At 34.4% G+C, this 16,098-nt stretch overlaps 1 protein-coding gene across 1 annotated transcript in view; it reads left to right on the forward strand.

Annotated features, from left to right (window-relative positions):
• The window catches only part of LOC144432593 (connector enhancer of kinase suppressor of ras 2-like), a 112,947-nt gene that overhangs the window by 79,065 nt on the left and 17,784 nt on the right, over positions 1 to 16,098 (forward strand). Inside the window, exons 8-9 of the mRNA XM_078120842.1 lie at positions 12,170 to 12,432; positions 13,414 to 14,182. Coding sequence (XP_077976968.1) covers positions 12,170 to 12,432; positions 13,414 to 14,182 — 1,032 coding nt within the window. The remainder of the gene's footprint in view (positions 1 to 12,169; positions 12,433 to 13,413; positions 14,183 to 16,098) is intronic.

The following is a 16,098-nucleotide window of genomic DNA, read 5'->3' on the forward strand; positions in this document are numbered from 1 at the left end:
GTGACGACTTTGTTTTAGTAGATAAAACGTAGTAAAAAAGGCACAAACGACTGTCGACAGTCTAACGTTAGCCTGTGATAGTGACTATGACTCAAGAGTGATAGCATGTAATATTTTTAAATACCATACTGTGTTATGATATTTATTTGTTAGATTAAACTTAGTAATGAAATTTGTATTCAAACAGTCAAAATATTTCATTACTAGGTATAAACCTGGAGTACAGGATCATTCATTCTCGTAGATTTTGCTTTTCGTGCAAGCCAGTGTTGCTAAATATCAAACAAATATTAGAATAGCTATTATGAAAAATATCAGTTAATAGTCTGTATATCAAATTTTATATAACTTTAGATTGCTTGATGTTAACTTTATATTGACTAATACTTGACAGTTTTATGGATTCTTTGATAGATTGGCCCTACTCTGTCTACTTAACATATTTCAGGTATTTACTTTTTGTTGTCTTTCACTCAGAAATATTGACAGAAAAACCATTAATATGTCAGAAAAGTCTATTAAATTTCCATTTCATTGTATTTTTTAGCACAACTGAACTTGTTCAGTAGTGCTATAGGGATCGCCCGGCGTCTGTCTGTCTGTGTGTGTGGATGTGTGTGTGTGTGTGTGTGTGTGTAAACAACTTAAAGTCAAAAACCGCTGAACCGATTGCCACGATATTTGGTGGGTCCATTACTTTGGGTGTCTAGTTGGGAAATTGTTCAAATCAAAGTGATCACATCACAGGTGTGTGATTTGGGTCAAAAAATGTGATTTTTGGTCAAAAAACTTAAACTCTGAAACTACTGGGCAGATCGGTGCGAAATTTGGTGGGAACATTCTTAAGGGGGTGTAAAGTAAGATTTGTTCATGACGGGATGATTCCATCAGTGATATGCAAATTAGGGCTAAAAATGTGTCTTTTTGGTTAAAAATCTATAATTCTAAAACTACTGAGCAGATTGGGCTGAAATGTAATGGGAATGTATCTAGGGATGTATGGACGAAGAAATATTAAGCATACCATGATTCCATGAGTGATATGCAAATTAGGTGTAAAAATGTTCATTTTTGGTCAAAAACTTATATCTCAAAAAGTACTTGGTCAATTAGTCTGAAACTTGGCGAGATGTTTCTGAAACTGTTATTCTGCAGATTTTCTTAAAAACATTTTGACAAAATTGGCCCTAGCGACCATGACCACGCCCTTTAGCAACAACCAAATGGCAGTATATTTTGGTCAAATAACAACATCATCTGGTAAGCAAGTGAGTAAACATTCAAAAAATGTATGCAAATACCCTAGCAACCATGACCACGCCCATAGCAACAGCCAAACGGTGGTGTATTTCACAAAGATAACAACAGGGTTTAATAGATAATTGAATAAACATCCAAAAAATGTATGTAAATTTGCATAGCAACAAGACCACGCCCATAACAACAGCCAAATAATCACGTATATTGCAAAGATAACAACAGGAATAGAAAGACAGATGAATAAACATTCAAAAAATGTATGCAAATACCCTAGTAACCATGACCACGCCCATAGCAACAGCCAAACGGTGGTGTATTTCACAAAGATAACAACAGGGTTTAATAGACAATTGAATAAACATTCAAAAAATGTATGTAAATTTTCCTAGCAACAAGACCACGCCCATAGCAACAGCCAAATGATCACGTATATTGCAAAGACAATATCAGGAATTCATACACAAGTGAACAAAAACATACACAAATGTATGCAAATATATCTAACAACATGACCACGCCCATAGCAACAGCCAAATGATAGCATTTATCGTAAAGATAGCAACATGGTTGGATAGGCAACTGGATAGTTATTCAGCAAATAAACACCTATTGTTAGCATAGACTAGCATATGGATAAACATTTTTAAAAACTACAGTTGTGCTACAATGCCATTGGCGGTATTTTTTATAAATTATTTCTAGATAAGATAAAAAGTATGACAACTTAAAAGTTAATGTGTCAGTAGTTTCCTGGCCATCTTAATAAATTAGTGTTAGCGTTCATACTGAGTTCATATGTAACAATAGATTGAGGTGTTATTTAATTGAATTGTATTACTTACAGATGTGTTTCTGGATATGATAAATATCAAGAAAATGTTTACAAGAATTTAAATGAATTTTGATTTTTACAAGAATTAAAAAATTTTGTTAAATTTTGAGCAATATATGAGTATAAAGTTGTGTTGCAGGAAACTAATGCAACATGTTGAGTTACCAGCAACACACATACAGATGAACGGTCATTTCAGTAGTGAGTTTATACTGAGTGATACCAGCTGTATATGTACATTGAAGTGTTATTTTACACATCTGTCTAGCCAGTATCCCTTTACCATGTAGTTATTATTAGCAGATATGAAATGTAATTGTTGTAATGGTGGTGGTTTACAGTAAACCATGTCAATATAGAAATTTAACACTTATAATGCTGTATGGTTTTAAGTTTTAAGAAAAACCAGGTCAGGTTAGGATTTAATATTTAGGTTAGAAAAACAGTTATGTGGTAGAGCTTATTGTAAGAGTTTAGAATGATCCTTAAAAAAATCATCCAACTCCAGTGATAACACTAATGTGAGAATCTGAGATTAAATTCCAGACCATTTTTGTGCTACAACCATAGATACATGTATGTCTATCTCCATACTAGACCAGTTTAAAATTTGAATAAAGTGTAAATCTATATACATACATATATACGATATTCATTCTAATACAATTATTCTTCCTTAAAAAAGTTATTTTTAATTGAGAAGTGTTTTGAAATTTTTTACATACCGTTGTAAATTCTGCTCTACCCTGGATTTATGATATAAAATCACAACAACCGTGGTATTGTACAAGAATTAGATGTAAACATATCCTAAATCACCATTATTTTATACTCTTATACTTCCCTCTATAAACACCTATATACATGTATGTATATGTATATGTATACAGTATTAGACTACCGTTAGTATTATACTTCTCTCTATATACATGTATGTATAATGTATACAGTGTTAGACTACCTGTAGACTTATACTTCTCTCTATATACATGTATGTATAATGTATACAGTGTTAGACTACCTGTAGACTTATACTTCTCTCTATATACATGTATGTATAATGTATACATGTACAGTTACTGTATTAGACTACCTGTAGACTTATACTTCCCTTAGTACACCTATATATGAATACAGTGTGTTAGCCTACCTGTAGACTTGAAGGACTAACACTACTACTACTATTTCAGCTATCCTAACTGTAGCCTACCTGTAGACTTGAAGGACTATCACTACTACACTATTCCACTATCCTAACTGTAGTCTACCTGTAGACTTGAAGGACTAACACTACTACTATTTCAGCTATCCTAACTGTAGCCTACCTGTAGACTTGAAGGACTAACACTACTACTACTATTTCAGCTATCCTAACTGTAGCCTACCTGTAGACTTGAAGGACTATCACTACTACTACTATTTCAGCTATCCTAACTATAGCCTACCTGTAGACTTGAAGGACTAACACTACTACTACTATTTCAGCTATCCTAACTATAGCCTACCTGTAGACTTGAAGGACTATCACTACTACACTATTTCAGCTATCCTAACTATAGCCTACCTGTAGACTTGAAGGACTAACACTACTACTACTATTTCAGCTATCCTAACTATAGCCTACCTGTAGACTTGAAGGACTAACACTACTACTATTTCAGCTATCCTAACTGTAGCCTACCTGTAGACTTGAAGGACTAACACTACTACTACTATTTCAGCTATCCTAACTATAGCCTACCTGTAGACTTGAAGGACTATCACTACTACTACTATTTCAGCTATCCTAACTATAGCCTACCTGTAGACTTGAAGGACTATCACTACTACTACTATTTCAGCTATCCTAACTATAGCCTACCTGTAGACTTGAAGGACTAACACTACTACTACTATTTCAGCTATCCTAACTGTAGCCTACCTGTAGACTTGAAGGACTATCACTACTACACTATTCCGCTATCCTAACTGTAGCCTACCTGTAGACTTGAAGGACTAACACTACTACACTATTCCGCTATCCAAACTCTAGCTTATCTGTAGACTTGAAGGACTAACACTACTACTATTTCAGCTATCCTAACTGCAATTTTGATTTTCTGAATTTTCTCTTGTCTCCAAAGACGAGCAGAATTCAAAAAATCAAAACAACAGTTATGATAGCTGAAACAGTTATTATTGTAGCATTAGTCCTTACAAGTAGGCTAACAATGTCAAATTTCTCCTGCATTCCTAACAAGGTGTCCATTCATTTGTTCTAAGTCCAGGCTGTTACAGTGCATTTAAAAGCTAGGATAATGATGAAATAGACATTTTTTGATAATTAGATATGTACACAACCATTCCAACTATTATAACTGGCATTGTGTAAACTGAGGTGTCATTATCAAGTTAAGTCAACCAATCTTTAAAATACAAACACAACACACATGTAACTTTTGTAAAAGCCAGATTTGACTTTGTCCAGTGATAAATGTACTACTTAATCCTGTTTTGATCAACTTGTAGGTATTTTTAGACAAACAGATATCCTGTTAGAGAGAGGATTAAACTTACAAAAAGAGATTTGTGGTGTGTTTTATTTCATTGGTTACTGAAATATTATTTTACAATAATGTTATTTTCATATCATATTAAAGTCAAATGTGTGATAGTATTTAGTGGCCATATTGGATTTTAAAATTTCCTGATGTTGGTATTATTTTGACCGCAATTTCAAACATTTGCATAGTGATTTTATGAGGTGTTGAGTTGTCTTGGAAAAAGTGAGTTTCAGAGCTCAAACTTAGCAGTAGTCTCGTATCCAAAGACGATCAATTCTTGTCATGGGGCTACCATAATTTGTAGCTGGTAAGCCCACTCAGACTACATGGTTTCAAGGATGGAAGATTTACGGACATTATTTTAATAACACACATACATGCATAGATACACAGGTACTCGAATCAATTTGTATGATTTTTAAAAAAAATATGTATAGTAAATAAGACGTTATTTACTATACATATTTTTTTTAAAAATCATACAGATTGATTTGAGTACCTGTGCATACATACATACATACATACATACATACATACATACACACACACACACACACACACACACACACACACACACACACACACACACACACACACACACACCTACCTACCTACCTACCTACCTACCTACCTACATACATACATACATACATACAAACATACATACATACACACACACACACACACACACACACACACACACACACCTACATACCTACATACATACATACATACATACATACATACATACAAACATACATACATACATACATACATACACACACACACACACACACACACACACATACATACATACATACATACATACATACATACATACAAACATACATACATACATACATACATACATACATACATACATACATACATACATACTTACATGTATATTTTCAAAAGAGGAATTTTGTTTTCAGTTCAGGAATATATATTAGACTATTGGTCAGTTTCTGAAATTTGTAGCCCACTGGGACTACCAAAGAAAAAAAGTGAAATTTGAGCCCTGAGTTTTATTTCTGGGGTGCATTGTACTCTAAACTATTATATGGTGACACATATAATATACATACTGAGTTGTTGATTTGGTTCTATGACATAATTAACACATAAATCATTATGTAAGACAAGTACAAATATTTATTATAAAATCAATATAACTACTAACCTAGAGGATGATCAATGTGATTTTGATTTTTTTTACAGGCATCTTTTTTTCATTTCCTTTCATGTTACATGTAGATTTCTGAATTCTTTTTATTTCTTTTGTTACTTTTTCAACACTTCCGTGTCTTTTATGTAGACAGTACACGTTTGTATTTCACTATTTACACAACACAAGTAGTCTGTATAAAGCATTCAGCTGATAAAAGATATCCTATGTCCAGGGACCGTACCAGGAAATAGTCCAAAGTTCAAATAATTGCCATGCAGTGCTCGTTTTTTTTATTGCAGACAGGTATTTCCACAGTAATTATTTCAGTGTCAACAGTGATTTACAGTGATTTAGTGTCAACAGTGATTTACAGTCATGTACTGCATTATAAAGTACTTAGCCGTTGACAGACGTATACTGTCCACAGTTACTAGCTCTTTTTCCTATCACTAGAGAAAATTTTGCAGTATAACTTATAGGCATTGAACCTAGTTCCCAAAGATTAATTTTCAAAAGACTAATATTTGTAAATTATTGATCCTTGTATACAGTTTAGTTATAGAAGATATTTTAGTCACAGAGACTACATATTTTTATTTATTTTTTTTTTTTCAGTCAAATAAATAACAGTTTTGTAATTTAAAGGTATTTTAACAAGTTCCCAAAGTGTTGCACATTATTGAGTTAGTACATTGTACAGTGTGTGTTAATGTACAACCTAGAATCCTGGTGATTGGGGAATTTGAATTTCGATTTACCCCATCTGGAGACTGAGTCTAGTCACTATATACAATGTACAGTATTGACTTATTGTTATGATTTACACCTCCATAGTGGTTTCGAGACCACGTTAGTATCCGTGGTTTAGACCAGTTGACATTCAGACTACATCTGGGGTAAATGAGGTACCATTATTAAATAATTTACTTAAAACAGGAAATTGTAAAACTACCAAAGGCATGGTATCATCAAATATATACGTCTTCACACAGTCAAATATTTATCTTAGCAACACTAAAAATAATGAACAAAGCTAAACAAAAAACAAAATTGCAATTAAAAACTGTCTCTATTTGGTATTTTAGTACTTGACTTCTGTTTCAGTTACTGATCTGTCCCAAAGATTTTCAAATTCATGATTCATCTTAATTTTACTGATATATTCTTGATGAGTATTTGATATGTTCCTACTTGCCAGACTTGCTACCCATAATGCAATACATGATGGCATGACTGTGACAGTTGGTGTCCCTTCTAAGGTCAAAGGTCAAGTTCTGAAGTCACTCAGCTTGCACAGTGATATTATATCAGAGTGTAGATCTGTGTTTTTTGACAGAAAACAAATTGACCACTAAAAGATATATTGAGATCAGTGGCCTTGCTCAATAACTTTGATTCTGTGATAAAGTTAGTGACCACCAGCACTGTGTATTGAATTTCTGGTTCCTGTCTATAATAGACTATTTGTGTAGGTGCAGAAAATTAATTGTCTGATGTGTGTCCCAACGTCATATCCTGTTGTGGTCTGTGACGTTGATGTGGTTCAGAACTCACAATTCACTACAGTGTGTAGTACAAGTAGGGATACCGTTATAATGCTGGCTGCAGATTGTATTGTTGACAACAGGTTGATTCATTGTATGACTTACAAGTTACAGTAGCCAACTACAGGTAATTCTAGTCATTATCCATCAGCCATGAGTCGATCTTGGTAACCAAGACAACATGTGCATGACAGACAAACGGTTCTCATCTTTGTTTTATACATTTCGATGTCATAATAGGGTATCAATAGTTTACTGCATCAATGCAATCTGATTGAAATCTGATGTGGTGAGATACTTTACATATTTACCACTATTTCCACCATTTTGAGTTGTTTGTTTTTGTTCCATGTTAATGCCGCCTTCGATCACTCGGAACAAAAACAAACGACACAAAACGATGGAAATAGAGGTAAATAAAGCATTTAGCCGCTGTCACCACATCTGATTTTAATCAGATTGGCATCAATGTAGAGTGTACGATAGTAAAAGATACCCTATTTGACCAGGTTAATTCTGTGCATTAAGTACAGTCATAGAGTTGTGATAGTTGTGTTGGTACAGACACCCCCACCAGGTTAACTCCTGTACTATGTAAGATGAGACTGTTAATCATGTAATGTCCATATACTGGTATGTATAAAGTCTACCAATACAATAGTGTTTACTATGCAGGCTGACAGGGATTTTGACCTTCCTTGTATGTAGTCATGTAAATCACACATTCTTGTATCCTTTACAAGTAGGAATTATTGACTTATAGTTATACCCACCTGTATTTTTGCTGTGTATTTCCTTCTTACACACCTCTACAGGTGTTCTGAATTATTTTGTAAAGGTTCACATTTGACATGTTTTGTTGCAGAATGCCAATTTTTGAGTCTTTGTTCTTTGTGGCAAAAACCCATACATCATTACATGTAGCAATTAGCATGACTATATCAGTTTATCCACAGGCACTCGAATCAATCTGTATGATTTGGGGAGGAAAAATGTATATGAATATGTCTTATTCACTATACATTTAAAAAAAAAAAATCATAGACATTGATTCGAGTGCCTGTGAGTTTATCCATACATTGTAGACAATTTCTTCTCCACTGTCTATGGTTAATCATAATACTAGCATACATTGTACATGTTCATTACATGTATTTAGTGAGACAGTAAATCTAAATCACAGATCACAGTGTAATTAGGCTATGATATTGGTATAGGTATAGGAAGAAGAAAAGAGTTATTTCTCCGGTCAGACAGTTTGTCTAAAATGGTGCGATGACGCAATTTTTTTTTTTTAATTCTCAACAAACCTGTCACTCAGTCTACTAAGTGTATTTGTGGCCGTTACTGTTCTTTTTTTTATTTAGTACTTTTAATACAGCAGGTGTGTATGTAGGGTAGATGTCATTTGCCTGTTAATGATTGGCTCTGCAGTTGTCTTCACTGAAGTAGGGAGCGTTATTTTTGTGTTTCCCCACGGATCCACAGACTGCATGGGCTTGACAAACACACACAAAACAAGACTGATGTGAGGGTATTTAAGTGATGTGCACACTGACTAGAAACAATCCTTCTTTTTTTGGCCTAGTATTGATATTTATAATCTCTCAATTTTGTAGCCATCAATTAAAAGTACACTTAGGGAAATAAATACCCAATCTAATTAAAATCTGATGTGTTGAAAGCAGCAAGATGTCTTTATTTACCTTTATTTTCACCGCTTTGTGTCGTTTATTAATTTTGTTCCGCTGGGTGGGACGGCAGGTATGGAAATAGAGGTAAATAAAGCCATCTAGCCGCATTCACCACATCAGATTTTAATCAGATTAGATAAATATTCAGTCAACTGTTATACTTTTGTACATAAGGTACTGAGAGAGTGCGTTACAATGTTTGTGTTTATAGAATACCGTGGTATTGTGATCTAAGAATTATATACAGTACGTAATACTTATGAAGTCTACTCCACAGTGTGTTGTTTAACTCTTTGAATACAAGACATGGCAGTGTCATGACCTGTGTGCATTCTATAGAGGGTACTGGCCTCACTATAGTATATGTGTATATCTGATGCATGTACATCTATATGTATAGGACTGTGGTTAAATGAAAGCAGGTACATTGTATAGCATCTCTGTGTGTATAATATCTACCATACAGGGTCTGTGGTCAAATACAGGTACCCACACCTGGTTTAATGGCCTCACTATACAATCATGTATATTTAATACAGGTATGTTTAAAACACTACATGTAGTCCTACAGGTCTGTGGTCAAGTTACACATTACATGGCCTTACCATGTATCATGTCTGATGTACAGGTCTGTGGTCAAAATAACACCTGGTATGGCCTTAATTACTATATGTATTAAAAATTGTTGAAGGAGTGTAATAATTCAAAAAATATATCATAGCTCATTAGGTTTGATATTTTAAATATCTCATATCTAGTAATAGACTGTAAGAGCTACATTGTGTCGTTCCACCCTCACTGGCCTCCTCTCAAAGGGGTTGACCGATGTGTGAGGGCGCCCTGTCACAGCGTACCTTACAGACTAATCTAACAAAATATTGGGAAAAAAGTCAAACAGTGTACAGTCACTACTGATGATATAATAGACTCTTGTGTATTCAAGCTAGGGAGTAGGGTTAGACCCCCTAGCACAGTACTTTATTTGTATCATCCACCACAAATGGCAACTGCACTGTTGTTGTACACCTGCTCCAAAACATTATTGAATGTTTATGATTTTATCATAATGAAAAAAATCACAATCTAGTCATGATAGGGGAGGGGTATAGCCCTCCCCCCTTCATTTTCTTCACCAAGGACCCTCTTTATACACTGCCATATTAGAAAGTCTTTTTTTTTCACAGCCCACTGATTTTAAAACCCCATTTATGTTACAATCCTTAGAGACTGCTTTTGATCATGAAACTATAGACCCTGTCATTAAACGGTGACTCTCTGATCTTTTTACAATAGAACACAGCTACTTAGTATTTCAGTCACATCTCAAAACCACATAGTTTCTGAGGTCATAACCTCCATTTACTTTAGGATTAGAAAAAACTTTAACCTATTGAATAGTCTACCTTCAGACCCTGAATTACGTTGGTTTGTGTGTGTGTGTGTGTCAGTTTTTGACATAAATACCATTTGATAGTCCACATATCTGTGTACCAAGCTGTCAAAATGAGCTGTACCAGAGTCTTCTGTTGTTTTTGCTGCGTGAAAGGAAAGAAACAGAGGTACTGTTTAAAAGCTAGTAGAACTAGTAAAGAAGAATTGGTGTACATGTAAGTTACCTTTACAAATTACAATGACTTGTTGACATTTTGTATACGGTAGCTTTTTGTAAAGTTTCTAGGAGTGTAAAATTTCGATCCAGTTTTTACTGACATCCACACAGTTAAAGTTAGTATCATGAAGTTACATGTAGGTGTTAGCAAATAATTGTATATTTGTGATTTGATCTCAGTGTAAAATATACCTTTACAATGACCTGTCGACATTTTGTATAGCTTTTCCTCAGTTGTTGGATTGTAAAATTTTATCTAGGTTTGGCCGATAACCACGCAGCCGAAGTTAGTGTGATGCTAGGAAATAATTGTATTTGTGATCTGATGTCAGTGTAAGTTACCACTACAATGATTCGTTGACATTACATACATCTTTTTTTTGTCAGTGATGTTAGGTTGTAAAGTTTCGTCAAGTTTTTACTGATGGCCACACAGTTAAAACTTAGTATGAAGTTACTTGTAGGTATTTGGAAATAATTGTATTTTTAATCTGATCTGGTGTTACAAGCTATTACCCCACTACTACATTGTATTTACCAGTAAAGAGAAAACATTGATCTATAGTTAATTTACCATTACAATGATCTGTTGACATTTTGTATGACAAAAAAATCAGTGTTGTGAGGTTGTAAAATTCCATCTAGTGTTTACAAATATCCACACAGTTAAAGCTAGTAGAAGTTAGATATTTGTTATTGTATTTAGATTTGAAGAAACTCCTTTGTTAATTTGACTGGAAGCAATGTGAATGGAGATTTAAATTTTTTATTTATTTTCCCCCTCATCATAGGAAAACTAGAATTTCAAATCCCATGATTGACATGGATTCCAGACTATTTGTTTATGTTTCTTTAGAGAGTTCAGTGTGAGGTACAGGGGATATTGTTTCTATTGTACTGTCGTCAGCAGCCACCCAGCACTGATAACACCTGTTATCTTAAAATTATCTGAAAATAGATCTGACTGTTTGATTGTCATTGTACACAATACATTGGAGTTGTCATGTATTTCCAAAGTTCATTTCCTGGTTGACAACCATGTTTGTTTTGCTGTTTAAGATTCAACCCATGAAAAAATACCAGTGTGTTTAATTGAACATAATACAACCCATGAATAAAATACCAGTGTGTTGGGAACCATTAGTTAAGACTTCATGCAATGACAAAATTAGGTCACAGATGCAACTGATACAAAAACAACAGTGGGTACACTTCTATCAGTTTGTTTATACATTTTCTGTCTGTATGGAAGTTATAAAGTAACAGTAACATTAAGACTAGATCATTATAATGTACAGCATTCTATCAGTAAACGGAGTTATGGGGTCCTGGCTCATGTGGTCTTTATGCTTTGATAAGTTAATTATCAGACATTCAATTTCATCATCTGTGGTACTCCTGATATATTTTGTGAAAAGGGTACTGAGCTGACGTAGCAAACTTCAAACTTGACAAGATAATGTTAGTAATAATTAAATCTAACTTCATATCCACATGTATATCTGATTTATTTCAGTGATGAAACACTGCAATCATTTAGTCTGAATGTACCAGACTCACCAAACTACAAACTAGACAAGAAGTTTGAGTTGGAGAAAAACTTAGATGACCCAATACAATTACATGGGAGACGATGTACTGTGTCTGAAGTGACACTAAGGAAGAAACAACTAAGTGGAGGTGGTGTCAGTGATAGATTACAACATATACATACAGAAGGTAGACCTAAGTCACTACCAGCTGATACCACTGATCTTCAAGATATTGTCCAATCTGATGGTAAGTTTAGTTTTTTTGTTTCTTAAAACCTAGTACACCTACAGAGTAAGTAAGTAAGTAAGTAAGTAAGTAAGTAAGTAAGTAAGTAAGTAAGTAAGTCGCTAGCTAGCTACATGTAGCTAGCTAGGTAAGTAAATAGGTAAGTAGGTAGGCAGGCAGGCAGGTAGGTAGGTAAGTAGGTAGGCAGGTAGGTAAGTAAGTAAGCAAGTAAGTAAGCAAGTAAGTAAGCAAGCAAGTAAGTCGCTAGCTAGCTATATAAGTAAATAGGTAGGTAGGCAGGCAGGTAGGTAATCATCATGTTACAATTTGTAACATGATGATTATATTCAATTAAATGAAACATGACGAGTTCATTGTTTCATTCAATTTTTCAGTGATGACAATGTTACACCAAATGTGAACACAATAATGATGAATATGTAATGAATAAAAAAACTAATCACAGAAGCTGCATTTCCTTGCATCATGCTACTTGGAATTAGAAATACTGTCAATTAGATTCAATACAGTGAAGCAGATGATGAAATATCAACTTTATATTATAGATTTCCGCATTTTAACATTACGACACTGGTAATCCAGCCTTGGGTTTTATTATACCAAGATAGACTAAAACTAAATCTATTGTTGTCCAATGTGGTAGAAAACAAGTGGGTGATAGTGGTACCTCTGTTGTGTAATGTTAATAACCCTGTAATCAATATATTAGTGTAAACATTGGAAGCCCCAAAACAGCACTGCAAGTTCATGGAACGCTACATAAACTAGTTTTCAAAGACACCTCCCTACTGTTACATTATAATATTGATTTTAATGATCATTATGTTTGTTAGTAGCAATCAACATCAAAGAACTGTGTTCGTACATTTCATAAATGTTTTACATCAATAGTGCCCTCTATGCCCATAAAGTTGTTATTGTAGTTCTTTTGATTTTATTGTGACCGGCTACATTTGAAATGGTTGTTTTGATTTGTTGCAGTGCAAGTGTGGGGAACAAAAGCTCCCGAAAAAAGAAGCGAAGGATCAAAATTTAACCAAGGAAATGGTTTATCTGATATAGTAGAACGAAAACCAGTCAAAGACGAAGGAAATACGAACTCTGAAAATATAGTGAAAGAGAATATTGACTCAAAAGAAAACACTTCTACTGTGACAAGTAAATTAGAAAGTATTAGAACTACAGATGAACATATTCCTTTGATAAAAACAAGTAGTGTGGAACACTTAATAGAATTCCAGGTAGAGATCCCGGAAAACAGGGCTATTCAAAACGGGAATCTAAATGTTGGTTGTGATGTAACTCAGTCGGAACAAGATTGGTTGAGATCGTCAATTAGAATGCAGACTGGTGACTATAGAGGTACGAATCAAAGTGACAAGATGGATAATATTAATGAAAATAGCGAACTTGAAAAATCGAACACCATTAAAACAGATGTCAATCATGAAACCTTACAGCTCCAGCCTCCGCCCAGACCCAAAAATTTAGACTTACAGAGCACAATCAAAGAGACAGAAGGATGTGTGATTAATGAAGGACCACTACCAAGTGACAATAAAACTGTGATTGAAGATGTTGATGGTGTAAAAGATGTTGTGGAGAAAACTGAGAATATGACACTTGTGAACTCACAAAGTGATAATGTTTTTGACCCAAAGGCTGATATTGATGGACAGCTGTCAACCCCTAAGAGGTCGTTGACCCCACAAGTCAGCAATGTTAGTATTAGTTCTACAACCAGTGAAAGGTAAGACGAAGTATATTTATGTATAGCTACACTGTAACAGTATCAACTTGCAGTCAGTGACAGTGCTGATATTGTATTACCATCAATCGTTGTTAATAAGTCTCAGTATGTGAGATGTAGTGCGCCCTCTAACAATAGCCAAATTTTGTTGTAATGTTGCAAGTCAAAATGATGAAAACTGGCATTTCTTGTGAGTCACCACATAGAAAGAGATAGGGGAACACCAAATTTTGATGTGTCACTAGAAATTTTGTACGTCAGTGGCGTTTCAAGTTGGCTTTAGAGGGCACACTGATGAGATGTTAGACTAGAGATGAAAATCTAGCAATCATACTCACCGACTAGAAAGAGGTGTTACTGTATGCACAAATCTAGTTATAGGTCTGTTGAGTAGGACTAGTAACACATGTCAGTAGTAATCTATCAGACATATGTATACAGGTACCTATAAATTATAACTGACTTCTTGATGACATGTCATATTTATGTTGGTGTCCTATCCAACCGTCCAGTTTGAAAGTAAATCCTGTGTATTGAAATTTGTATTGCATAATGCAGCTATGAAGTCAATTTTAATGTAAAAACTGTAAAGCGTGAAAGAAGTATATGACATGGTCACCTGGTCTTATCATTGACATTATCATCGGATGCTTGAATACTGACAAACAGAAAACGCTATCAATGACAAGTTTTCAGACTGTTCATATATGTACTTTACACTATATCCTGAGACATGCAAACTGTGATCAGTATTACTTGAAATTACTCAACTCTACTAACACAGTTCAGGTACAGTGAATCCACTAGATATTTTAGTTGTACAAATGATAAATAATAATTTATCAAGTTCAAATGTCACGGAAAAGCTCGCTCAGTTGCAAAACTAGTCAAAGCTTCAAGCCATTTTTTGTACTGAATGACTACTAGACTGTCGACAGTCGTTCATGCCTTTTTTTGCTATGTTTTATCTAGAACTAAAGTTGTCACCTCACTCCGATCCGGAGCAATACTATAATCACGTACTGATAGGAACAGCGAGTGCCGGCGGCATGAGCTCGTGCCTCTGGCACTCACTGTTCCTATCAGTACGTGTTAGTATTCAGTGCTACGGAGCAAGGAAATGATTTTGTTTTAGATGAAATGTAGCTAAAAAGGCACGAACAACTGTTGACAGTCTAAATGACTACTGATAGAACGTGATACATAAAGCTAAGTACAAAATGTCTAATTTTAGGTCCGGCTTTATGCTATATGCTGTGGATTCTTTGGTTTTACTGATTTGTTGGTACTTAGTGTACAAACATTAGTATACTTTTGATTACATCCATTGTCAGTATATGGTTGAGTTGCCACTCAAAACAATAGCAAGTCCAATACGATAGATGGTTCTGTAGTTATCCCAGTAAATTGAAACTAAACTCAAATTCTGAAATTCAATACAATGTACATTGCGTAGCATCTATGATAAGGCAGGCGAGAGGAAACTAGATTATCACGGGATAGCCTACATTGTTTAGTAGGGTCAAACTGAACAATACCCTTCATACACACAGACCTGCAGTATGGTTATTTATTACTCATATATCTGTTTGGAAGGTTTGATTTATTTACTTGTATTGCCATTAATACAGTTACCACAGATAAGAATGCCTCCCTTAAGAAGCTATTGTGTTGATGTTGTCGTGGCAACTTTTAAGTACTTTAAAAGTTCAGTATGAGTTTAACTTGAATTGACAGCTTTGGTAGGCTTGTTGGTTCATTGTAAAGTTTACAGAATGTTCTATTTCACAAAGTCTATCTGGCTTTCACTAGTAATAACTGTATTTCACGGTCTAATTTAAGAATGTGCATTGTCAGCAGTTTTCTATATTTGTAGACATGTATACAGTTATAGTTATAAAGTTACCTTTTGGAAT

The sequence above is a fragment of the Glandiceps talaboti genome, chromosome 3 (assembly GCF_964340395.1).
Source record: "Glandiceps talaboti chromosome 3, keGlaTala1.1, whole genome shotgun sequence".
Classification (NCBI taxonomy): Eukaryota; Metazoa; Hemichordata; class Enteropneusta; family Spengelidae; genus Glandiceps; species Glandiceps talaboti.